The following is a 27,444-nucleotide window of genomic DNA, read 5'->3' as shown; positions in this document are numbered from 1 at the left end:
GAGGTGAATGCTGACTAATTTATATCAGCTGTCCTATGAAAAATTTTGCCCAAGAACCCCTTATGAAATATTTTGTGTCCACATCTTTTGCAATTATAGAAGAACCCATACCACAGTATTAAAATAAAGACTTCTTTTAAATATTAAATTTTTGTGAGGCTGGTTCCTAGGATGCAGGCTACATTGCCTGCAGGTTAAATGTGGCTCTTTATATGACAGCAAGTTGGGAATCTACTTTAGGCATACAAATGTAAGTTTATTATGTAATTTGTCAACATGCACAGGTAACCTGTTACATAACACTTGAGCTTAGAAATCAAGCTTAGCTAATACTCCTTTCATGCATGCCTCTTTTATTGCCAAGTTGTATTTAAGTTCTTTTAGAAGCATTGGTTTTTTCTTTTACCTGCCCTTCAGTCATTTAAACATTTGATATTCTGACATAAATACAAAACTGAAGGCCCTCCGGGTGATCATTAGGCGAGATAATTGCATTCTTTGTTGATATTTTCTAAGTGTGTATTACACCCAGTGGCTTATTTTTAACATCAATTTTAATAGATAGCATACACTAGAGTGAATCAGTCTGAAATAAAAAATCAGTCTGACATTGATTAGGTCCATCAAGAAATCAAGTCAACTTCCGCTCTCATTTAATAATTGTCGGCTAGCCAATTCAGTGTTGACTAGCTGTCGTTAGAAACATTCCACAACTTTGTTTGTGGACTTATCTTTTCAGAAAGATGTGAATGAACACATCCTAAATCTTCATGGTTGTTAACTAGAATCTTTCAGTAAGAGAATTTTAATCTCTTCCTAATGGTATCTTTTAAATGCATGTTTCCCCTTGTTTTTGATCAATAAATGCCAATACAGTAGTTAAGTTCACATTCATGAAAAACAATAAATTTTTATATAAAATACAAGGAAGGCAGCCATTCACTCATAGCAGATTGACGCATTGAGGACAGTAATAGAAAACTGCATTTGAATCAAGCGCTAGCTCGGCTTCATCTTGCCATGTCCACAAGAGTATGCATTTGGATGACTGTTGGGTGTGTGAATGTGCATACTGTTGCTGGAAAAAAAAAGCTAGTGTGAATGCTGTTTTCTTTTATGTGTTGCTGTGCTCCACCCATCAGTCGGATCAATGTGAGTGGTTGCCTTTCTCTTGTTTCGTGTATTGATCCATCCAGGAATTTCCATTACTGTCATCAATAAATATTACCTAAGAGCTCATTGTACATACCCTTCTCTGCTGAAGACCTGATACTTGACATTGCTTTTACATATTGGATTGTGTGGTATATTCCATAAAAGCAGGCAACTTTGTGACACTTTTAGCAATTTTTACAACATAACATTACATAAAAATGTACTGCTACATTTAATTTTCACGTAAAGGAATTTTGTAAACTTTATCCTTTACAGAACAAATTTTTCACTCTGTAGAGGAGTGTGCACTGATACAAAACTTCCTAGCAGATTAAAACTGTGTGCCAGACTGGGATTCGAACCTGAAACCTGTGCCTTTTGTGGACAAGTGCTGTGCCAGCTGAGCTACCCAAACATGACTCATGACCTGGCCTCACAGCTTTACTTCCAGCTGCACCTCGTTTCCAGGTTTAAGCCCCAGTCCAACACACAGTTTTAATCTGCCAGGAAGTTACTATATTTTGATAGAAATAAAGCTTTTTATGTGCAGTGAGGTATTCGGTGTATAGAATATTAATTTATCCCTTAGCTCTGTACAACATTGTGACAGGAAGTGTAAGATAGGGAAAATAGAGTTCATTTCTTATATTTAGATTAAAGTTCAGTCTTGATCACGTTATGTCTGTTTTAATGAGTAACCGGTTTCGGTTTTTTCTATAAAACCATCATCAGACCTGTGAATAAATTTTAAGAAATACTAGATACCAATCTTTAAATGAATGAAAAAGTCTAATGATGTCAAAATTTTTAACAAAATAAAATAAAATTAGTTATACCCATTGGCTCCTTTGGGTTGGTAGGTGGAGCTCTCCTTGCTGCTGTGCAGTCAACTGATGGTTATGAGTGCTGAGCACGAGCTTAAATATGCAGAGGCTCCGCCTACTTCCTGTCACACTACTTCATAACTGCCAATCAGCGTTCATAATACGACGCCATCGTCAAAGTATAAAAGTAGGAAATACACTAATAACATAAAATTGATTCATTTAAATATCTGATTAACAGATAGTAGTTGTGTCTACAACTTATTTATATTTTGGATAAAAACAGTGAATTACGATGTGTGATAGCTGTGCCCTCTATGGACAACCTTAATACTATTACAGTGCCAGTTACATCAAAGATGTAAAATCCTTGGCGTTGTGGTATATATCGATTATACCAAGTCGCCTACATCACAATTGCATCTTTGTTGGATGCTGCAGAATCGTCTTGTTTTAACTGTAGTTTTTATGGCAATGTTTTTTATAGCATTAAGTTAGCAGCCAATAGTACGTTCCACATTATGTATATCTGAATAACTGATGAGACTGCTGATGCAGCATATTTTACATACATTGCTTTTGCCATGGGTATAACTAATCTTATATTTTTAAAAAACAAAAGAGTAGATGCTTTTATTATAAAATTTCGTCAAAAAGGTCGTAATAATATTTTTCGCGAAAATCTAATTGTTCATTGAGCAGCATTGATGATTTGGTTTTCAAATGAGCATATATCTCGATTTCTTCTAGGATATTCATAAGTAAGCCTTTATTTGCATAATGAAGAACTTGTAAATTCTGTTGTACTGTCCCCTCAGCATGATTATTGAATGTTATGTGATGACCAAAAACAGACTTTGTTCATGAGGTACCTGACGTATGTTCTTTGTACCTTACTGCAAAATTTCGACCTGTTTGGCCGATATATATTTTCTCACAGTCTCTACATTGGATCTTGTACACTCCTGATCTGGTAGATTTTCCATTATCTTTATTTACGGTATGTCTTAATTTTTGTTGTAAAGTATTGTCAGTTGTAAATGCTATTGTTATTCCAGAATTTTTGAATAAGTTAATGATTCTATCTGATATGTTTCCCATATATGTCATCTTCATATATTTTGGATTACTTATTAGTGGAGTACTTTGTGATTGTTGTACTTTATTAAAAATGATATCTACCTGTCGTGTGTCGAAAGAGTTGATTTTTGCAATTTGTTTTAAGATGGTCATTTCCTTTTTGATCTCATTAGCTTCTAGCGGTAATTTTAGTATTCGGTGTATCATAGACTTAAAAAATGCTTTTTTATACTTGTCAGGATGACATGATGTAGCATTAATAATAACATCAGTGGTTGTAGGTTTCCTGTATATGGTGAATAAATGTTTCCCGTTGTTATTAGTTATAGTGAGATCTAGGTAGTTAATAGATTTTCGATTTTCATGCTCAACTGTAAATTGTAACTTCGGATGCATAGAGTTTAATTTTATAGCAAGTTTCTCAATTTCGTCTTTTGAACCATTATAAAGTAATAATGTATCGTCTACATATCGCTTGTAATATATGATTTTATTTGTGATATCAGGGTTATTTTTCAGGAATTGCGTCTCAATGTGGTTTACGAAAATGTCTCCTACTGTCCCAGCCAAAGAATTTCCCATTGCTAAGCCATCTTTCTGACAATAGATTTTAGTATTGAACGAGAAATAATTGTAATCTAAAGTGCATTCAAGTAGTTCTATAAGTTCGATTATTTCGTCTTTAGTCATATTTTTGTATTGTATTAAGTTATCCCTAATTATATTAATCGTCTCAGTAATTGGTATATTTGTATATAAATTTTTAATATCTAATGAGGCAAAATTTGCACTAGTTGGAATGTCTATATTGTGGATTTGTTGTGTTAGTTCATAACTGTTTTTGATACTGAAGTTGCTGTCATATGTATAGAATGCTTTCAAAATTTTATTAAGTTTCATATTTAGTTTATATGAAGGACTACTTCTGTAGTTGACAATAGGTCGTATAGATTTCTCTTTTTTATGCAGTTTAATCTGTGATCTTAATTTAGGTATTTGGGGATTCATATTTTTCATCATATTTTTTTCCTCAGGGGTCAAGAGGTGATTATTTTCATCGACTAGTTTCTTAATCTTTAATTGGAACTTTGGAGTGGGGTCTTTAGTTACTTCAACGATCCCATTTTCATTAAAAAATGAGAGTGTTTTAAATATATAATCGTCTTCTTTAATAATTACAAGGGTATTTCCTTTATCGGCCTTTACCACAATTGCTTTCTCTGCTAGTAGTTTATTATTGATATTTTTAAGTGTTTTATCTTCAGTTTTTCTATGAGGGGACAGTACATCAGAATTTACAAGTTCTTCATTATGCAAATAAAGGCTTACTTATGAATATCCTAGAAGAAATCGAGATATATGCTCATTTGAAAACCAAATCATCAATGCTGCTCAATGAACAATTAGATTTTCGCGAAAAATATTATTACGACCTTTTTGACGAAATTTTATAATAAAAGCATCTACTCTTTTGTTTTTTAAAAATATAAGATTAGTTATACCCATGGCAAAAGCAATGTATGTAAAATATGCTGCATCAGCAGTCTCATCAGTTATTCAGATATACATAATGTGGAACGTACTATTGGCTGCTAACTTAATGCTATAAAAAACATTGCCATAAAAACTACAGTTAAAACAAGACGATTCTGCAGCATCCAACAAAGATGCAATTGTGATGTAGGCGACTTGGTATAATCGATATATACCACAACGCCAAGGATTTTACATCTTTGATGTAACTGGCACTGTAATAGTATTAAGGTTGTCCATAGAGGGCACAGCTATCACACATCGTAATTCACTGTTTTTATCCAAAATATAAATAAGTTGTAGACACAACTACTATCTGTTAATCAGATATTTAAATGAATCAATTTTATGTTATTAGTGTATTTCCTACTTTTATACTTTGACGATGGCGTCGTATTATGAACGCTGATTGGCAGTTATGAAGTAGTGTGACAGGAAGTAGGCGGAGCCTCTGCATATTTAAGCTCGTGCTCAGCACTCATAACCATCAGTTGACTGCACAGCAGCAAGGAGAGCTCCACCTACCAACCCAAAGGAGCCAATGGGTATAACTAATTTTATTTTATTTTGTTAAAAATTTTGACATCATTAGACTTTTTCATTCATTTAAAGATTGGTATCTAGTATTTCTTAAAATTTATTCACAGGTCTGATGATGGTTTTATAGAAAAAACCGAAACCGGTTACTCATTAAAACAGACATAACGTGATCAAGACTGAGCTTTAATCTAAATATAACAATTAATTGATCACTGTATTCCAAAAATGTTTACCAAAATTGTGCAGAGTTCATTTCATCTCTCTCAACAGATTGATGTAGTTTTTCTTTAAGATGCACAGTTATAGCTTCATTACAAATTTTGCAGTATTGTGAGTTTTGTCTTATCCATATACAGAAAAATACCTCTCTTCTCTCACATGATGCATTCCCCTCCCCATATCCACTCCTTCCCATCATAGCTCCTCCCCCTCCTGCCCCCTCTTTCTCCCTTGGTGTTTCCCTTTACAGCGACCCAACTATTCCCTTGGTTGTGCTATTTCTATAGTCTTGTCTCACATTTATGCTTTCCTCTCCCCTCCTCCCACCCCCCTTTTTCACTTTTTTCTGAGGAGGAACTCCCTCCCTAATGTCTCCAGTGTGGATTCCTCTCCCTCCCCCATCCCCCCTCCTGTCACCTCCCCTATCCCCCCTCCTGTCCCCTCCCCCATCCACCCTCCTGTCCCCTACCCTCCCCTACCCTACCTACTCCCCTCTCCTACCCACTCCCCTGTGGTAGGGATGTGCACGAGGGCAATTGTATGCCTCCTTCTCCCCGCTGTATCAACTGCAATGGCGGCCATGCTGCCTCCTCTCGGAATTGTCCTGTGTATCTTGATGAGCGGGCTGTCCAAGAGAACCAGGTAAAGGAAAAATGCGTCACCCAGTTGCTTGCAAGTTATTGGCTAGTCGCAAACCATGCATTCTCCCATCTGGCACTTAAAGTTCTGTTCTTGTTAACCCTCGCTCCATGAAGATCATGGCCACACAGACATGCGACCTTAAATTCAGCTCTGAGGTTGTGAAATTGCCCAGGGTCAAGGTAGCATCGCCATCCTCTCGTCCAACTGTGCAACAAGCCATCAAACTCTCGCCTCAAGGGGCAAAGCCACCAACTACTCAACCAGTATGCCAGAAAGGGCAGAAGGAGTACTCCTATGAAGGCTTTCTTTGTCCCTCCAGCCAAACAAAAACAACACCCAAGTCTTCCTCTGTTAACCAGAAAGGCTGGAAGAAGTCCACCAAAGGCAAACGGACTTCACCTTCACCGATTCTAAGGTCCTCTTCGACAGTGCTGCCACGTGATACCTTAGCCCGGCTGGCTCCATGTTGCCAGTGGGCACCACCAACCGCGTTTTTTTTTTTAGTGTTGGATTCCACCAACTGACAGCACAAGCAAGCCGATGCTTCTGTGGACCCCATAGAGCAGGATCCTCCTGATTCTGTGCCTTGTAGCAGCGACTCTTCACAGGCTGTCACTTGGCAGCTTTCGAGGTGACACCCCTTCTACATCTACATCTACATCTACATCCATACTCCGCAAGCCACCTGACGGTGTGTGGCGGAGGATACCTTGAGTACCTCTATTGGTTCTCCCTTCTATTCCTGTCACATATTGTTCGTGGAAAGAAAGATTGTCGGTATGCCTCTGTGTGGGCTCTAATCTCTCTGATTTTATCCTCATGGTCTCTTCATGAGATACATGTAGGAGGGAACAATATACTACTTGACACCTCGGTAAAGGTATGTTCTCAAAACTTTAACAAAAGCCCATACCGAGCTACTGAGAGTCTCTCTCACAGAGTCTTCCACTTGCGGTTTATCTATCATCTCCATAACGTTTTCGCTATTACTAAATGATCCTTAACGAAGCACACTGCTCTCCATTGGATCTTCTCTATCTCTTCTATCAACCCTATCTGGTACGGATCCCACACTGGTGAACAGTATTCAAGCAGTGGGCAAACAAGTGCACTGTAACCTACTTCCTTTGTTTTCGGACGGCATTTCCTTAGGATTCTTCCAATGAATCTCAATCTGGCATCTGCTTTACCGATGATTAATTTTATATGGTCATTCCGTTTTAAATCACACCTAATGCCTACTCCCAGATAATTTATGGAATTAACTGCTTCCAGTTGCTCACCTGCTTTATTGTAGCTAAATGATAAAGGATCTTTGTTTCTTCGTATTCGCAGCACATTACACATTAGACCTTCATCTCTTCGTCATCATGACTCTCCTCCAATGGAACATTTGCAGCCTTCGGTCCCACAAAGAGGACTTACGGGTGCTTTTAGCATTGCAGTGTCCCCTCGTACTCTGTTTTCAGGAAATGAAATTGCGTCCTCACGACCGCTTTGAGCTTTCACATTTTTTCCTGGTTTGTTTTGACATTCCCCCTGAGGTCGGCATTCCATCTCATGGGGGTGTCACGCTGCTCATGTGGGATGACGTTCATAATCAACCCAACTCCCTGTCTACCCATCTTCAAGCTGTTGCAGTTTGCTTTTTCCTTCCCTATCTGGCTTTTTCCCTCTGTACCATTTATGTCCCTCCATCACTCAGTGTCACCAGGGTAGATGTCCTTCAGCTTATTGGGCAGGTACCTCACCCATTTCTGCTACTCGGTGACTTTAACGCACATCATCCTCTTTGGGATTCTCCCAGAACCTGTCAGAGAGGTGCCCTCTTGGCAGATCTTCTTAATCAACGCAACCTCTTCTGCCTTAACACTGGAGCATCTGCATTCCTTTCTGACTCCCTGCACACCTATTCCCAATTGGTCCTACCCTTCTGCATTGCCCAGCTTGCACATCGTCTTGAATGGTCCATTCTTCCTGACATTTACTTGAGCGATCATTTCCCATGTGCTATTCACTTGCTGACTCCTACCCCACCTGCATGCACATCCAAATGGCAGCTTACTAAGGCTGACTGGCAGCTTTACTCTTCCCTGGTGACAACTGAAGAACAAGATTTCCCCAGTTCTGATGACCAGGTGAAATATCTCACAAATGTTGTCCTTACTGCTGCAGAACGTTCCATTCCTTTCACTTGATATTTACCAAACCATGTCCCAGTCCCTTGGTGGACTGAGGTGTGCTGCGACGCAATTTGCGCACAGAGACATGCTCTCTGTGTTTTTAATCGTCATCCTACGATGGCAAACTGCATTCATTATACACAGATGTGTGCACAGTGTCATCGTGTTCTTCGGGATAGCAAAAAAGCGAGCTGGATTTCATTCACTAGTTCTTTTAACAGTTCCACCCCTTCCTGTGTCATGTTTGCTAACTTCCAAGGCTCTCTGGACCAAGATCCATTCGCCAATTTCCGGCTTGAGAGTAGCAGATGATGTTATTGTTGACCGTATTGCTATCACAAGCACCTTAGGCCGCCATTTTGTGGAAATTTCGAGCTCTTACCATTATCACCCTGCCTTCCTCCGTCGGAAATGAGCAGAGGAGGCTTGGGTGATACCCTTCTCGTCTCAGAATCGTGAGTACTACAATGCCACCTTTACTATGAGGGAGCTAGATCATGCTCTCAGTTCATCCCAATCCTCTGCCCCAGGGCCAGATGCTGTCCACATTTAGATGTTGCAGCACCTTTCTCTTGCAAACAAGCACTTTCTGCTTAACATGTACAATCACATCTGGCAGAGGGCACATTTCCCAGCCATTAGCGGGAAGCCACTGTCATACCCATACCTAAGCCCAGCAAGGAGAAAAACCTTCCTTCTAGCTACTGCCCCATCTCTCTCACCAGCTGCATTTGCGAGGTGAGGGAACATATGATTCATGCCCGGCTGGTATGGTGGCTCGAATCTCGCAATTTACTAATGACTTCACAGTGTGGATTTCGAGCATGGCGTTCTGCAGTTGACCATCTCGTTAATTTGTCCACCTTTGTCATGAATGGTTTTCTGCAGAAAACCCAGACTGTGGCTGTGTTTTTCGATTTGGAGAAGGCCTATGACACCTGCTGGAAAACTGGTATCCTCCGTATTCTTTACATGTGGGATTTCTGAGGTCACCGGCCCTGTTTTCTTCAAGAATTTTTAATAGACTGTGTTTTCAAGGTGTGTGTGGGTTCTGCCTTTTCGGACACCTTTATCCAGGAAACTGGTGTGCCTCAGGGTTCCGTCCTGTGCGTTGTCCTCTTTGCTATCACCATTAACCGTATAATGGCCTGTCTCCCACCTGGTATATCCAACTCTCTTTTTGTTGATGATTTGGCATCTATTGCAGTTCTCCACAGACATGTCTTACTGAGCGGCATCTTCAGAGATGTCTTGATCGTCTTTAGTCCTGGAGCATCGACAATGGCTTTCGTTTTTCCACTGACAAAACCATTTGTAAGAATTTCTGGTGGAGCAAATGGTTTCTCCCACCATCTTTACATCTTGGGCTTGTTGCCCTTCCGTTTGTTGAAACTACAAAATTCGTGGGGCTCATGCTCGATAGGAAACTCTCTTGGTCCTCCCATGTGTCTCATCTGGCAGCCTGCTGTACGTGGTCCCTCAGTGTCCTACGTGTCCTCAATGGTACTTCCTGGGGTATCGATCGAACCACCCTCCTCCATTTGTACCGGTTCCTTGTCTGTTCAAAACTTGACTATGGGTGCTTTGTTTCTGAATCTGCACATCCATCCCTCTTACACTGTCTCAACACTATCCACCATTATGGCATCCATTTGGCCACTGGCACCTTTTACACCAGCCCGGTTGGGAGTGTATGCTGAAGCTGCTGAACTACCACTGTCTTACTGCCATGACTTTCTCCTCGGTAGGTGTGCATGCCGTTTGTTTGCCATGCGTGGCCACCCATCCTATGCCTCCTTCTGAGATGATTCCTTTGATCGCCAGTATGGGGCATGTCCCTCTTCTCTGTCACCTCCTGGAGTCCGCTTCCGGCACTTGTTATGGCGGCTTAACTTCACACTACCTACAACTTTATCTCTGAGTGTGAACCCTTCACCACCTTGGTTCTGTGAAGCAGCCCTTGTTAACCTTGGTGTTCATTTGCTTCCTGTTAAGGACACTTTTCCAGCCTCTCTCTGTCACCTTCAGTTTCACGACCTTCACATGGAACTTTGCGATAGTACCTTTGTGTACACTGGTGGCTCTCGGACTGACTGTGGTGTCGGGTGTGCCTTCGACATTGGCGCCCGTGTCTTTCAGTATCAGCTTCCGGCACAGAGCTCTTCACCCTGTGTCAGGCCACGGAGTACATCCAGCAACACAGACTTTTCAATTGTGTCCTCTGCTCAGACTCACTCAGCACCCTTCAAAGTCTGTTTGCTGTACATCGCCCATCCCTTAGTGCAACAGGTCCAGGAAAACTATCACTTGCTCACTTTTGGTGAACCCAGCATGATGTTTATGTGAGTTCCTGGTCATGTCAGTCTGCCTGGAAACGAGGCTGCTGATGCTGCTGCCAAGGCTGCAGTCCTCGTATCTCAGATCACTAGGTCCTGTATTCCCTCTGATGATCTCTGTGTTGCCATCTGTCAGGAGGTGGTCTGCCTTTGACATCGCCAATGGTTCTCTTTCACGGGAATAAGCTCCAGCTCATTAGGCCTCTCCCAGCGGTTTGGACGGTCTCCTCTCGGCCCTCCCGCTGGGAGGAGGTCATTTTAACTAGGCTGCATATTGGGCACTGCCTTTTTAGCCATCGTCATTTGATAAGTGGTGCTACCCCATCGCTTTGTACTCATTGCATTCAAGTTTTAACAGTCAGCCACTTCCTGATGATATGTCCATTTTTTAACCTTTTACATTCCCACTTCAGTTTGCATCTGAGTTATCAGCCATTTTAGCAAATGACGCGTGGGCTCTTGACCACGTTTTACTTTTTATCTGCCAAAGCAATATGGTGGAGGCCATTTAATTTTTAGTTTTCGACCTGCATTTCTGTATGTGTCTTTTTTAGCCCTTTCTCCATGTCCCTGTCTTAAAGTCAGTTGGGACTGACGTGTACTCGTTTTTTAACTCCTCTCTGTCTTTGTGTTCTATAGTTTTGACATGGGCACCTATGACCCCAGCTGTTTTTGTGCCCTAAAGCAAAATAAAACAAAACAAAACAAACACAGTTTCTTTAATGTTTACTTTACTTCCGTTGTGTCCTTTATTCCTCCTTCTTCCTCCTTAACTCCATCCTGCCCTCCTTCAATTTACTCCTTCCTGACAGTTCCTGTTCCCCCCCTTCAATAACCACTCCTTCTCCTCAGTCAGAGAAGAAACCCTGTAGGAGCCCACCTTCCCGGCGTCTCTGGGACAACAAGCCTGTTACTTAGAGTCAGACATGGGTGCCGTGCTCTGCAGACCTCAAGACCGGTCACTCTCATTCACATCCTAATATTGCTGTAACTTTCTCTCGACTTCACTTGCTTTTGCCCTCCAAAGGAGGAGGAGAAGAAGATGCATAAGTCTCAGGACAAGACCCCCAACATCCCCTCCCTCTCAATCAGGACCCAATCTTACATTTATGGACATCACTCCATCCTACCAGTGATGGACACTGACTGGCCTGTTCGTTGTCCATCCAGACTCCTGTACTCTCCTCCAATGAAACTGTAATGGTTGCTGTCATCACCTTCCAAAATTGCAGTCTCTCCTTTCTCTTTACTCTGTAGCTTGTGTTGTAAGCAGGAATCTCCAAGCTTTCTGCCAGAACAAGGTTGACTCTTTGTGAGCCTCCGATGGTATCTTTACATTGGTGCTCACAGACGTTGTTCGGTCCTGGGTTCCTCTTCAGAATGCACTGGAAGTGATGGCCATTCAGATCCGTTTAGACTCTGCAGTAACAATCTGCAATATTTATCTCCCACAGACCAGCCTCCTATGTTTCCTGCTCTTCTTGCCCTCCATTGACAGCTCCCTCCTCCTTTCATTCTCCATGGAGATTTTAAAGCCAATAATCCTCTGTCAGATGGTACAGTGACCACTGACCTGGGCAGGATTGTTGAAGACCTACTGACAGAGCTTGATCTCTACCTCCTCAACACTGGAGTTACCACACACTTTAGCGTGACATATGGCACTTTCTCAGCCATTGATCTTTCTGCCCCCAGGGGGCTCACTACTATTTGGTGAGTACATGCTTGTTTACCATGGAGCCCCAGCCTTTGCAGCACTACTTCCCTTTCTGTGCTGCATGTCTATCCTCCTGCTATTCTATTCCCCCTCCCTTGGGGTCCGAGTCATATGCCTTCTTTGAGAAACCAAAGTTCTTGGTAAAACTGTGTATGGATTCATCCTGTCCACCCATCTTTCTTTCCCTGTCCTTCCTTTTCTTATTCTTCCTCCACTTTGGTATTTGTCGTCTCTCTTTTCCGTTTTCTTATTCTTCCTCCCTGCGTGTTCCTGAAGGCCATCCCATGCGTTTGCCACCTGACAAATGCCAAAGTTCTAAGCAATCCAAAGGCAAATTATCTTCCTCTTCTCCACTTCAGTGGTCTTCTTAAATGCTGTCACCAAGTGATATACTCACACTGCCAACCTCTGTTTCGCCAGGATGCACCGCCAAAAACAAGTCCACTGGCCAGCCAAAGCCGAATACCGATTCCTGTGTTGAACTAATGGACAAGGATCCTCCAGCCCCTGACACTGATCATTGTGCACATTCGAATTCTGGCACCCAGCAGCCGCTGCGGTGACTGCACCCTTATATGACCCATCTCCTGTCTGTCATCGGATATGGTTATTCTACAATAAAATATTCGCGGCATCAGACCCAATAGGCTTGAATTACAGCTCCTCTTGCAATCATATTGTCCAGTTGTTTTCTGCTGCCAGAAAACAAAATTACACCCTTACGATTGCTTTCACCTCTCACATTACACTTCAGTCTGTTTTGACCTTCCCCGTGGACTCCAGCTCATGGGGAGTTGTGTTGCTCGTTCAAGATGTCTATAGTCACACCATTTCTTTGCACATCCAGCGTCAAGCTGTTGCTGTCTGTCTGTCTGTCTCTTCCTATTTAAAATTGTTAGTAGCAAGGGACATATTATAACATTACCTAATAAATAAGTGTCACAAATATCGTATTTGATGAACAGTGTTCGTACACTAATGAAATAATAAGTTAGTTACAACCAGAAACACTGAAATTGCTTGTACACTATCTATGTTCCATTCAGGTATAAATAACACAGAGATATACCTGTATACACTAACCCTTCTGAAGTATCTCGAAACCCCATTGTAATGCCCAAATAACCTCCAGATGTTATGAGAGGCGGAGAGTACTGTGTTGTCAGTAGAGAAGCAATAACTACAGAATGGGTCAGAAGAGCTTCGTGACTTCGTTGATCACTGGGTGTCACCTGAGAAACTATCCACAGTAGAATGGTCTCAGTAAAAACCACCCTGGGTAAAAATCAAAAGATACCTAGATATAAAGGTTCAATACGGCCTTCCACTCAAGATATTGAAGTAACATGCAGAGAGCATTGGTTAAACACATCGGATGATAGCTAGCCATCTGAAGAGGCAGTTTACCAATTTCAAAACAGGAATAACGATACTTTCTCAACATTGGAAAGGAAATTCCTCCATGCTCTAGAGACTGGTGAAAAGGGCAAGTATATGACATTGCCTAGCACCCGATAAATGTTAAAGCATTTGCTTGTGGACCCAGTATGGTCCAGCAGCCATGCCATGGCAGAGAGCAAGGGTGTTGGTGAATTAACATTCACAAAACAGAGCTTATAAGGCTTCAGGTGATGGGGAGCAAGAGAAGATGGAATGTTGGCAGACAATGGACTGATGCCGAGGCCTGGGCAAAATGCTGAATGAAATGCTCAGTGACAGAGTCTAAGCTGATGATGATAACACCATTCAGAGAAATTCCTGGGACATCTGTAGGATGATGGCAGCCAAAAATGCTTCTGATCTTTGCCTATACCTGCAAAGAGGGAGTGTGTGGCCCTATGGCTGTGACACACCATTCTCAACAAATCTGTTTCTGGCATTAAATTAGATGATGGGTCCAGGCATGAAGCTGTTTGAAAGTCAGGAGATGATCAAGAGATGGATGCTATTTGTAGCATTGGAGGGAACAACGGTGATCTTTAATAGCCGCAGCAATATCAGGGGTCCACCAAGGAACACTCTTACGTCAGGGAGATCCCAAGAAAGAGGGAATCGCTGAAGCAGCTGGCCGGAAGGACGGCATCCAGTAAAATTGTGTACAGACTCATCAATGCTGTCATATGTTGGAGTGGTAGGGATGACAGACAAGGAAGAGGTATCCCTATCTGCATGGTAAAGGCCTACCTGGAAGGGCATCCAGGAGAGTGATGCTGAAGAAAAGATAAGCCAATCAGCAAAGATTGCTGTCACACAAATCATCATGAACTCTCCATTGAATGGAGAGGCCGAATCCAGATAGAAAGTGTGGTGTTGTTTTTTTTTTTTTTTTTTTTTTTTTTTTTTTTTTTTTTTTTAAGGGCACATAACTGCTAAGGTTATAAGTGCCCATATCATAACATAAGAAAAAACAAGTACTAAATAAAAACGTGAGGCAAAAAAGGCAAAAGCCTTATCGAACAACATTAAAAGAGGAGCAGCTAAGGACAAGGACGTCCCTAGGCAAAATTTCTCAAAACATCATTGATATGGGAGAGGACCCCACGTGGTGGATCAAACTTGATTCGCTATGTCACTGTGGTGAACAAAAAGTAAGAGGCAGTCAACAGAGTGTCTGTCATCTGCTAAAATATCTGACAAAGTAGACGACAAACATAGACATAAACGTAAACAGTTAAAAAAATGGGCAGAATGTGGTGCACAATCAAGAGTTGATAGCAGCAGCAGGCACAGAGTGGGGCAGGGTTCCTACTTAATACATGGCTGTAACTAAAATGATAGTGTTCTATAAGCAGCTGGGCTAGAACGACCTCCTCACGATTTGGGGGCAGCCATGTTATTGGGAGGAGTTCAATGTCCCAGAGTTTGCTCCCCTGGAGAGAAGACCACTGTGCAGTCCAGTGTGATACTACAATCAACAAACTGCGACACAAAGGTCATCCGAGGGAACAGAATGACTAGCAGGTGACAAAATTCTTGGGACTCACAGTTGATAGGAAATTCTGTTGGTCTTCCCACATCTCTTACCTGGCAGCTCCTTGTACTTGCTCCCTCAATATTCTATGTGTTTTTGCGTTACCTCATGGGGAACGGATCAGATCATCCTCCAACATGTATACTGGTCCCTCATCTGTTCATTGTGAGCAGCTCAAGGGTAATGCATGTACTTGTAACTTCCATCACTAATGGCAGTATTATGCAAGAACACACTGTAGCTGAGCTATATGTTGATTGTTGACCTGAATTACAGGATTTAAGAGTAAAAAACTGGAATTTGCTATTGTCACAAAGTAACTCCTCAGTCACAATGTTACCCACTTTAATGATGTTTTCTGTGTGACATCTTTTAGCATGTGTCCTCCTGGAGTACTATAAAAATGTTGTTCATAACACCAGGGAAGCAAACCTTGTGCTCCTGTGTCTTACATTGTTACAAGTCATTCTGAGGCACGCTTTCAAACATATAAAAATCTACAAATAAAAAAAATGATAGACTAGTAATTGAGACTATTCTTTTTGCTCATTTATCATAACATTGATTACTTGTGTTAAGACTTTTCCATTTTCACTGATCCTGAAACAGGTAATTTTGTGTTTTCTGTGGCCTTCCTCTACTATATTTCCTTATAGCTTTTAGTTGCACACTATTTTTGTATCTCTGTTATCACCCATTCCTTCAATATGATTTAACCATTTTATCCCTTGTTTTTCATATTCTTACAGTATATTTTGTATGCCTAATCTGAGTCATACATGTTCACTTTTGATGTGATCAACTCTGATGTATTCTAAAATTGAATATAAAAAAGATTCATTTGTATCGCTTGGATTCATTGTGTTTGTTTTCTGTCAAGGCCCAAGAGACTGATCATAAAGGATTGGAAGGACTGCCATTTTAATCACCAATGTAATACTGGTGATGCATGTAATTTGGCCAAATGATCGTATTAAAGAAATCGGACTTTGTGTCCCACAAGGTTGGGACGAGGAATGATGATTGTATCGCTGTGCACCCTGAACATCAATATGCATGGCCAAAGGCTTTATTCCAGTGGTATACCATCATCAAATATTCTCAGAATATATATGTTGTGATACATTGGGTAATATATCTGCGATTCAAGGCATCCACCATTTCATTATTAGGAGTTTTAACTGACTCCCAGGAAAAGATAGTTGTATCATTACAGTGCATCTTTCCATAATGATTCAGACTATTTCAGTTACTTATAAAAGATGGAGAAGATCTCGGTCCTTGATACTAATAATTTGTGGAGTATGTGTGATACTAAGGAACACTATGAGAAATAGTAGCTGCTGCAAGCAGCACCAAACAGCATGCTGCATTTTGATTTGATGGTGCTAGATGCCAACATTTTATGTGGAAGGGAGGAGTTAGTGCAGATGAACTGTGTGAACGATCTCTCCCAGACTTCCCTCTTACACAACTATCCCATAGATATTATTCACAAACAAATCTCCTGGCTAGTATCCCCCTCTCAGTCTCTGACTAATAAACTTCCCACTTCCAAAAACTCAGAAGTACCCCATCCTCAACCAGTACTACCCACATCTTGAATGCCTCACTAATTTACTCCACCAAGGCTATGAATCTCTCAAGTCAAGCCCAAAAGAGAGGCCCCCCTTCCATGATACCTCTCCAGATCAACCACTATTGCCTAACCGCCATAACATCATAGAAATCTTATGACACCAGCAAACTCCTGATTCTCTAAAGAACCAAACTCACATGTATAAAGTAACTTCAGATGTGTGATTAATTTATAAATGAGGTTAAGTGTTAAAGACCTACGTCGAAACAAGGCCCTGGGAGTAGACAACATTCCATCAGAACTACTGATAGCCTTGGGAGAGCCAGTCCTGTCAAAACTCTACCATCTGGTGAACAAAATGTGTGAGACAGGCAAAATACCCTCAGACTTCAAGAAGAATATAATAATTCCAATCCCAAAGAAAGCAGGTGTTGACAGATGTGAAAATTACCGAACTGTCAGTTTAATAAGTCACGGCTGCAAAATACTAATGCGAATTCTTTACAGACGAATGGAAAAACTGGTAGAAGCCGACCTCGGGGAAGATCAGTTTGGATTCTGTAGAAATATTGGAACACTTGAGGCAAAACTGACCCTACGACTTATCTTAGAAGCTAGATTAAGGGAAGGCAAACCTACGTTTCTAGCATTTGTAGACTTAGAGTATTCCAGTCAACATTGTCAAAAGCTTTCTCTCTTTCAAATTCTGAAGGCGGCAGGGGTAAAATACAGGGAGCGAAAGATTATTTACAATTTGTACAGAAACCAGATGGCAGTTATAAGAGTCGAGGGGCATGAAAGGGAAGCGGTGGTTGGGAAGGGAGTGAGACAGGGTTGTAGCCTATCCCCGATGTTATTCAATCTGTATATTGAGCAGGCAGTAAAGAAAACAAAAGAAAAATTCGGAGTTGGAATTAAAATCCATAGAGAAGAAATAAAAACTTTGAGGTTCGCCGATGACATTGTAATTATGTCATAGACAGCAAAGAACTTGGAAGAGCAGTTGAACGGAATGGACAGTGTCTTGAAAGGAGGATATAAGATGAACATCAACAAAAGCAAAACAAGGATAATGGAATGTAGTCGAATAAAGTCTGGTGATGCTGAGGAAATTAGATTAGGAAATGAGACATTTAAAGTAGTAAAGGAGTTTTGCTATTTGGGGAGCAAAATAACTGATGATGGCTGAAGTAGAGAGGATATAAAATGTAGACTGACGATGGCAAGGAAAGCGTTTCTGAAGAAGAGAAATTTGTTAACATCGAGTATAGATTTACGTGTCTGGAAGTCGTTCCTGAAAGTATTTGTGTAGAGTGTAGCCATGTATGGAAGTGAAACATGGACGATAAATAGATTAGACAAAAAAGAGAATAGAAGCTTTCGAAATGTGGTGCTACAGAAGAATGCTGAAGATTAGATGGGTAGAGCACATAACTAATGAGGAGGTATTGAATAGAATCGGGTAGAAGAGGATTTTGTGGCACAACTTGACTAGAAGAAGGGATCGGTTGTGTAGGACATGTTCTGAGGCATCAAGGGATCTCCAATTTAGTATTGGAGGGCAGCGTGGAGGGTAAAAATTGTAGAGGGAGACCAAGAGATGAATACACTAACCATATTCAGAAGGATGCAGGCTGCAGTAGGTACTGGGAGATGAAGCAGCTTGCACAGGATAGAGTAGCATGGAGAGCTGCATCAAACCAGTCTCTGGAATGAAGACCACAACAATAACAACAACAACAACAACAACAACAAGTGTTAAATGTTTGATGTTAAGCATGTAAACGAGAAAAAGTTTAGAAAAGGTTAGGAATTGTGTTTAAAGTTTGTTGGATGTCGCTAAGTACTCTCATTATCAAACATTGGATGAGTATACTCTGAGTAATTTCCACTCCATTTTAACCAAAAGCTAGTTTTTCACACATCTCAATGTTTATGATGACATATTTCCCGAACTACGTATCGTGATATAATGTTTCAGGTACATTCAGCGGTATATGTGAATACTTTCTGTAAAATATGTTGCAGATTGAGTTAGTAGTAAAGAAGCAATAAATTAAAACATTGTGCTAAATGCTGAAGTGGTGTTGCATGAACTGTGAAAATGTGGTCAGCAATAACTTTTTCCATTTCATCATTTGTGGGCTTGTTAGTGAGAAAATGTTTTTAAAAGGTTTGACATTATGTGTAAAGTTTGTTAAAAGTTGCTAAGTGATCTCATTTTCAAATACTGCATGAATTAAATGTGGGTAATTCGCACATCATGCTTTGTGCTCCCTCAAGACATGTACACAGTGTGTGGCTGTAATACTTGTCATACTGTATTAAACTTTTGACATAAGAATAGACATCTTAATGAGTAGAATATGATACTATTTTAAATTTGGCCAGTAATTAGATGAAATATTGGAAATAAAATCTTTGTTCTTTAAATTTGGTCAATAACTGTATGAAATATTAGAAATAACGTCTTTGTTGCCCCTGAAAGCCATTAGATGGGCAACCTACTACTGGAACTATAGTTCAATTCTTTTATCTTGGCGGCTCGCGCATACCCGCCTAGACGCGGGAGATAGCTGCGTTGCCAGTTGCACACGACGCACGCGCCAAGAGAAGCAGCGCCATAGTATAGCATACTTCGCAAGCTTACGTTTAGGGGGGAGCGCGCAGTTCATGAAGTAAAGCCACCACGGCCGCATTAACCCTTTCGCTGCTACAAAGACGTGCTCCCTGCATTCCGCGCTGTGCGCGATTTTGTCACTGCACTGCTCGCCTGTGCAGACACATTGTGTTCCGACTGCTGTGACACTCTTTATCATTCGATTCAACAAAAACTATTTGGCTCAAAAATTAGATTTTTACACATCTTCTTGACTGATACCTTCCCCCCATAAATGACTTAATTTTGTTTCGATGTTCAACGCAGTTATTATGCAGCATTAAATATAGTAAACCATGGCACGAAATTTTGAAGAGTTTGCAGAGGTAAAGTCCATAGAGTATACTTTCCAGATGGTCGATTTTAGTTGCCACAATGTTGAGAATGAAATGCGGACAAGATACCTATATATTTCATTTAATTTAAGTACCACATAAGTGTCGTATGTAATATTCAGAAATATTCCACCTTTCGCGACTGTAACAAAAGTTTTACTTACACTGGGCACGTTTGGCTTTATTTTAAAGCACTTCAATCAATCAAAAGGAAGTAGACAAAATACATTAAACAAAACTGTGGACTTACAAAAACATTAGGAGTTAAATATACCGTCTGTCAGTGAAGTGCTCAGAGCTATGTCAAATATAATTTTGTGTGTGGCACACACAAACAGCATTTATTTGCTAAAACACTGATGAGCCAACACAAACGTTGAATATTGTGCTACCGCAGCACAAAACTACGAAAGGTGACTTGGCAATGGAGGACACAAAATACAGTCCTCTTATGATGCTTCAAAAGAGAGAAACGCATCTGGTCTAAATAAGTCGCTTATTACAGTTGCAGAAGAGGGATATATTTCAATACCATTGGTAAAACTGCGGTTGTGGAACAAAAACAAGAAATAGAACATGAATACCATTGTGTATGTGCCATACCTTTTCACCTTTCACTTTAAAATAAAGCCAAACGCGCCCTGTGTAAATAAAACTTTTATTACAGTCGCGAAAGACGGAATATTTCTCAATATTACATACGACACCTACGTGGTACTTAAATTAAATGAGATATTGTTATACAGTAAATATTATATGAAATTTAGGTATCTTGTCCACATTTCATTCTCAACATTGTGGCAACTAAAATCAACCATACGGAAAGTATACGCTATGGACTTTTACCTCTGCAAACTCTTCAAAATTTCGTGCAATGGTTTACTACATTTAATGCTACACATCAAAACAAAATTAAGTCATTTATGGGGGGAAGGTATCAGTCAAGAAGACGAGTAAAAATCAAATTTTTTGAACCAATATTTTTTGTGAAATCGAATGATAAGTGTGTCAAAGCAGTGGGAACACCATGTGTCTGCACAGGCGAGAAGTGCAGTGATGACAAAATCGCGCACAGTGCGGAATGCGGGGAGCACGTGTCTGCAGCAGCGAAAAAGTTAATGAAGATGCAAAGCACTAGAAATTTCATTCAAACGAATAAAAATCGTGAAGTAAGGCACTCCAATATTGTTTTTAAACAAAGAAAATATTAAGCACTGCACAACGTTTGAACTCGTGACCTTTCACTAGGTAGCCCATCACCTTCACCGTTCCACTACATCGGCTCATCGAACATTGTCACTCCATAAGGACTCTAACACCTAACGCAACTACTTATAAACACTGTTGGTATGACTATGAATTACTCACGCTTCGTCGAAGTACAATAGGAAATAAACAATTACCACTGTTCTTTATTGCGAAAAAGCAGTTCGTGAGATTCAGACAAACACCTTTCCTTGCTATCGCCTGAATTAGGAGTCTTATTGCTTGTTTGGTTTAATTAATTAATAGAATATGAAGCAATTGGTATAAAGAATGCTATTTCTAAACTTTCTATAAAAGAAAGTCTGCTATCAAGACATTGCTTTTGTTCTATTACTGTATTTATGACTGAACGTTTCTAAAACTGAAGAGACTCGTCTGTGCTCTGCACTGCAGTCGAGATCTGGCAACGTCGTTCTCTGTTCATTGGCTGACTGTGTTTTCTGACGTCAGATGCGCAGAACGAACCTAAACTCGGCCGCCAAGATATATGACGCGCACTTTAGATGACCATGCCAGAGATTAGCCATTTAGTAATATAGATTCCCCAGCCATTATCCCCTCCCCAAGCATCCTACCTCTTCAATTCTCATTCTAGAACCTGCCCCAGACACCCACCCACTATCACCTACTCCTGCCTCACCATGCTACAATATCAGAGGCAAAGCAAATTGTTAAACACATGTTGTTTATCGACTAACTTGTGTCCACTGCACAGCGTTTTGTGTAGGTTTGATCATTTCTAACAAGATTATGAAAAGGATAGTTGCTGCTTGTCATATAGGGGAGATGCCGAGTTGCAGAAAGACGCAACAAAAAGACTGTCGGAAAGTGAGCTTTCGGCCAACAAAGCCTTTGTCAAAAATACACACACACAAATGCAACTCACATACACATGGCCACAGTCTCTCAGAGACTGTAGTCATGTGTATATGAGTTCCATGTGCATATGTGTGTGTGTGTGTGTGTGTGTGTGTGTGTGTGTGTGTGTGTGTGTGTGTGTGTGTGTGGAGGGGGGGATCTATTTTCGACAAAGGCCTTGTTCGCTGAAAGCTCACATCGCAATAATCTTTTTGTTGTGCCTTTCTGCGACTCAGCATCTCTGCTATTTGGTGAGTAGCGACTACACTTTGTTACATTCCATCCTGGATTTTCCAGTGTTTGATCATCTCTGAACTGACTAAGCGCATGAATGGGCGTAGAACTGTCTGCCTTGGGGACACTCGGTACCCAGTTGCTGAACATGCTCCACTGTGTGGTACACCGCAAGGGCTAATTTCTGTGTACTCCGAAGATAGAAACTTGCCCTCCCACACAGCCTTGCATACTGACAACCTCTTGAATTTAATCTCTGTCATTACATTCCCTCCTCTCTTTTTCTTAAAATATAAAATATATTGTGATTATCTCTTTCTTCCCAGACCTTAATTGCACTATGTGTCTCCTTACCTCTAATCTGTCTTCTCACTATGACATTACCATCTATGGAATGAACTTGGCACAATGGTTACTAGTGTACCATCTTTGACCTACTACCTCTGATGCCTACCACTTCATCGTTGTCTACCTTTGTCATCACTGCAGGTGGTTCTCTCTCACATTGGTGTTTGAATGACCTGCCCTTCCTTTTTAAGCTTCCCCAACTTTTCTCTCTCTCTCCTCTATGACTAGGGAACTATTATTTCCAAAAGCTATGTGGTGTCTCTCTTTTATATGTGTGTATCAGCTGTACTACACATTTCATCTTTGGAAGGTAAGTACTGACCAGCAGTTCTGTCACACAACACACAATTTTTCTAAATAGATATTTGTGTATTTTTTGAGCATGGTAGTAATTTTTGCCTTGTCTAATACTTCCAAAACCATAATTTTCCCATTCTTTTATTGGTTGGTTGATAACTTCCTTAACCACTGGAGGCTGGAGGATAGCTTGATAAAGTTTTCTTGTTTTGTACATTTACCTCAGAATCTTAAATTGTGTATACTTTTGACTGTAATCGATTGAGGATTTTACATTATTGTTGCTTCATTGTATCAATACTGAATCTTTTCTCCATATTGGTCTGAGTGTTGAACTTGTGTTTGAAGATGCTGGAGCATCACGAAAAATGACAGTAGCTTCAATTATCTCATCTGCTTTAATTTCCTTAGTTGCATACTATCAGGAGATCACATGTGAGACAAAAACTTAATATTGATCCTTGTAGTACCCTGTAACTCAGTAATGGAAAGCAGTTCAATGTACAGTGATACAAGTCAGAGATAAGCACAGGTTTAGCTTTGACTTGTTTGCCACAAATTATCACCGCACACAGTTCAGTGTTCGCTCACACTAGTAAATAGCTTGGTAGTATACTACAGTTTGCAATGAACTAGATATCACGGCTACAGCTCTTAAGCCCAGCCCATCGTGCATTGCCCACAAACTTGTGTGACTATAACCGAAAACGCCTGTGTTTAACAGGTTAAACAAATGGCTACTCAGCTGAAGTGTCATAATATACAAAGTAAAATAAATGGATGTAAAGTACAGCCAGTGCATGAAACTAATTTCTTCCAAGGTGCTGTTTGTCTTGTCTCAACCAAGTAATATTGTAATAGTTGTGAAACTATGTTGTTACACAGAAATATAACCTCAGAATAATAAACAAGTTTCTAGTCAGTATAAAGCATTATACAATTCAGAAAGTGCTGTGCCACATAAAGAACAACAAAATATTTCTTTATTTGTAAGCAGGCTAATAAGTAAATAGAATACTTTTTAATGCAGCAATCATGCAAGGCAGTTGTTGCCAAAAAACCATGTTATCACATAATGAATGTGCAATCCTGTCCTATAAACGCAGCAGACAGATACACACAAAACAATAAAGGATAAACAGATGCTTGCCATCTCTCTTACATTTCGTGGTAAATAGGTTAAACTGTTCTAGCACTATATTTAGAATATATATTTTATGCATATTATAATTACAGGTCGATGGTGCAGTGGTAAAATGCAGGGATCTGGGAAACTTGTCTGGCCCGATGGAAAAACATATGTAGGGCAGTTTCAGAACAACCTTCAACATGGATTTGGGAAATTAGACATTCCAGCAGTATCCACTTATGAAGGAGAGTGGAAAGATGGGCTGCAGAATGGATATGGTGTTATGAGGTATTAAAACAGTTATCTTCGAGTAGTAATTATTAAATATTTGCAAAACGGAAAACACTGCTTTCAGGTACAGTATTTTCAAACTCTTTGACAAGTTTGTTATTTTTAGCATTCTAATAAACATGGAGTGATTCAAAATTGCTACTGCTCAACTGAAATGCCCACAAACTTGTGTGACTGTAACCCAAAGCGTCTGTGTTTAACATGCATCTATTAACTATGTACCAAACATGTACAATATTCAAGTTTAGTGTAGTAATTGGTAACATAGTTTTGATTCTCACCATATGTGTAAAGCAATAATGACATTGGTGCAAGATGAGGCTGTCACAATTGGGGAATTTTAAAAATTGTAGCCTTTCTCAAATGCTTGTTCTGCGTTTTAGCTTTCTGACTTTCCCAATAAACCAACCCAAAGCTACAGCATGCTGCAACTTTCATTTTGTATGTGTTGTGGAGATCTTTGTTTTAATGGGTGTTGTTTCTAGAAGGAATGTTACTTCTTCAGAATGTGCTATTGGAGTCGACTCTCTCGAATTTTATGAGACTATGAACTTCACTTTATGCTATTTTGAGGAAGGATTTTTCTTGAACTTAAATCCTGTTCAGCATTTTTACTAGCCCAGTATCTCAATTGTACAGTTTCTGAAGCTTGTTTTCATATCTGTGTAATTTAGTGAACTATGATACACTTGAGCTCACACTAGCATGTGCCCTAGAAATCTATTTCTTTGCCATGCCACAGAAAATTACTTAGTTTAATACAACAACACACATTATCTCTCTGACTCTGCTACCTTTTGCTCGTGGAGAGGTTGAGATGTCACATGAGAGAAAAATTCATGCTCACTAGTAGAATATGAGACAGATGTTAGCATATGCTGTGTTAATCAAATACTGTAAACTCCAGGTAGAGATATCAACAATGTAGGAAAAGACAGATTGCTACTTACCATAAAAAAGACATGTCAGGTTGCAGACAGGCACAATTAAAAGACACTTCAGCCACAGTCTTCATCAATAAAAGAGATACACACACAAGAAAGTACACCCCATGCTCACACGACCACCAACTCCAACATCTCTGGCTGGAATCTGGAGGGGGCAGGGAAGGGGAAGAGATAGTAGTGTATTGGTAGGGGGAGAGAGAGAGAGAGCAAGAGAGAGAGAGAGAGAGAGAGACGAATGCTATCTGGTGAGTCATGGAGGGACAAGACTGCGAACAGGTGCAGTGTCAGGAGATTGTGGGGCATGGAGGTGGGGAAAAAAGGAGAGGAGCTGGGAAAGACAGCCAGATACATTGGCAGAGGGCGGGAAATAAACAGGGTGGGAGATGAGGAGGAGGAGGAGATGATACGGCAGATGGGGTGAAAACTGTTGACTGGAGTGTTTGGGGAGTGATTGTTACTGTAGGTTGAGGCTGGGCTGCGTTAGTTGGAACCGGTCCATGGAAAACTGATTAAGTATACTACAAAATCTTATTCAAATTTTTGTACGAGTAGCTTCCAGTATACCTTTTTCTGCATATTTTTGCTATGTGCCAAACCTGCTTTCTCAGGCCAACATAATAAAAAAATCAAAGATAATATTTATTAAGACATTCTCAAACTGCATCATCTGTTGTCTATGTTATTACAACTATCCCAACTGAGCAGTGTTCGGGAGTGTGTAGTGACTAACTGACATGAGACTTCTGCCATCTGTTTAAACTCTTCCAGTCCAATTTCTGCCATAATGATACCATCCCAGAAGTCCAACATTATCTCCAATCCCTACTGAAATCCGTAGGCCCTTCCCAGAACCTCTTCGCCAAGTCCATCTCTCTCCTCACCCCATTGACACCATGCTTCTATATGCTCACCAAAATCCACAAACACAACAATCCCATGTTGCCAATTGTAGCTGTCAACCCTCCCTCACAAAAAAATCACTCCCATACAGCATGCCCTCTGATAGATGACATACCTGCAGTGACAAGTAATCCTCTGCCCATTATGTTGTATTTCTCAGAAATGTTTTCACAGACAGATACTTCACCACTCCCCACGTACCTCGTTCAAAAACAGACTTTGCATGCTACATCCTCACTTACCCACAATCTCCCACTACACACAAGAATCAGTTGCAAAGGATTGCCCCCCATTGTCACCCAATATCAACTTGGACTGGAATAACTGAACCACATCCTTCATCAGGGCTTTGATTCTCTCTCATTACACCCTGAAATGAGGGTCATTCTACTCAAGATCCTTCCCACCCCTCCTAAAGTGCATGATGATTTATTGACATGCAACCAGTTTTGCAGCCTAAAGCTGCTGCATCATGTGCAACGTACATGGTAAAGAATAATGTACAATGTCTCAGCTTTGTGGATTGTTAAAATTAAAATGATAATATCTAAAATATACTCACCATGTTAAAAGGTCATAGGTGTACCCATCACTTGTGGTTAAGATATACTTATTATTCAATCGTCTACATTGCATTGACAAAGAAAGGATGACAAAGATGTGATCCATTAATTTTTTTAAATTTAGTGTAGTTATAGACCCTTGCTCTTAAATATTCCTACACCTAAAAGAAGAAATATTTTGTAGAGAGGAACAGTAAAGAAATTTTTTTTAAAAACTGGATTGGCTGCTGTAAAATAGTCACTGCTGATGTGATTAGTGGAGGCATAATGCAAATTACTATGTGGAGTGGTGTAAGATATATGTTCTTATTGGTGCGAGGGTAGGGCAACCCAGATGTTGGTGGGAAGAGTAGAAACAGCCCACACAAGTGACTAAGATGGGCAAAAAGGCTGGCAGAACAGAAACTATCTTGTGGACCGTGTGACATCATATACCCATGACTAGGAGCTCTGGGTTGCTCTCTTTACTAACCAGTTTAATATTGAATTTTATTACGTACTAATAGCTAATTGTGTAAACAATCAAAATTAGTTATAATATTGTGGTTCTTTAATTCTAATTGATTACTCAATGTGAACTGTACATTTTCTTTTTTATTTCTAAAAATTTCTACGTCCTCATATATATTCAAAACATGGTGTTTCTCCTTTTTATAAAGTATTTTTAAATTTTCTGAAGGGTTTTTGATGCTGTGTTCTCCAGTGCATAAATGCATTGTTAGTGCAGATTGGGGATTATTTAAATTAATGTGTTCTTGAAATCTTTTGCCATATGACCTACCGCTTTGCCCTATATATTTCTTAGGGTAATCATAGCATTTAATAAAGCATACACCCA

At 40.2% G+C, this 27,444-nt stretch overlaps 1 protein-coding gene across 1 annotated transcript in view; it reads left to right on the top strand.

Annotated features, from left to right (window-relative positions):
• LOC126235735 (alsin) overlaps positions 1 to 27,444 on the top strand; it is a 234,067-nt gene that overhangs the window by 83,193 nt on the left and 123,430 nt on the right. The window contains exon 5 of the mRNA XM_049944514.1: positions 24,013 to 24,193. Within this exon, the coding sequence (XP_049800471.1) occupies positions 24,013 to 24,193 (181 nt within the window). The remainder of the gene's footprint in view (positions 1 to 24,012; positions 24,194 to 27,444) is intronic.

The sequence above is a fragment of the Schistocerca nitens genome, chromosome 2, assembly GCF_023898315.1.
Source record: "Schistocerca nitens isolate TAMUIC-IGC-003100 chromosome 2, iqSchNite1.1, whole genome shotgun sequence".
NCBI classification, from domain to species: domain Eukaryota; kingdom Metazoa; phylum Arthropoda; class Insecta; order Orthoptera; family Acrididae; genus Schistocerca; species Schistocerca nitens.
This window is presented reverse-complemented; position numbering and strand designations above follow the sequence as displayed.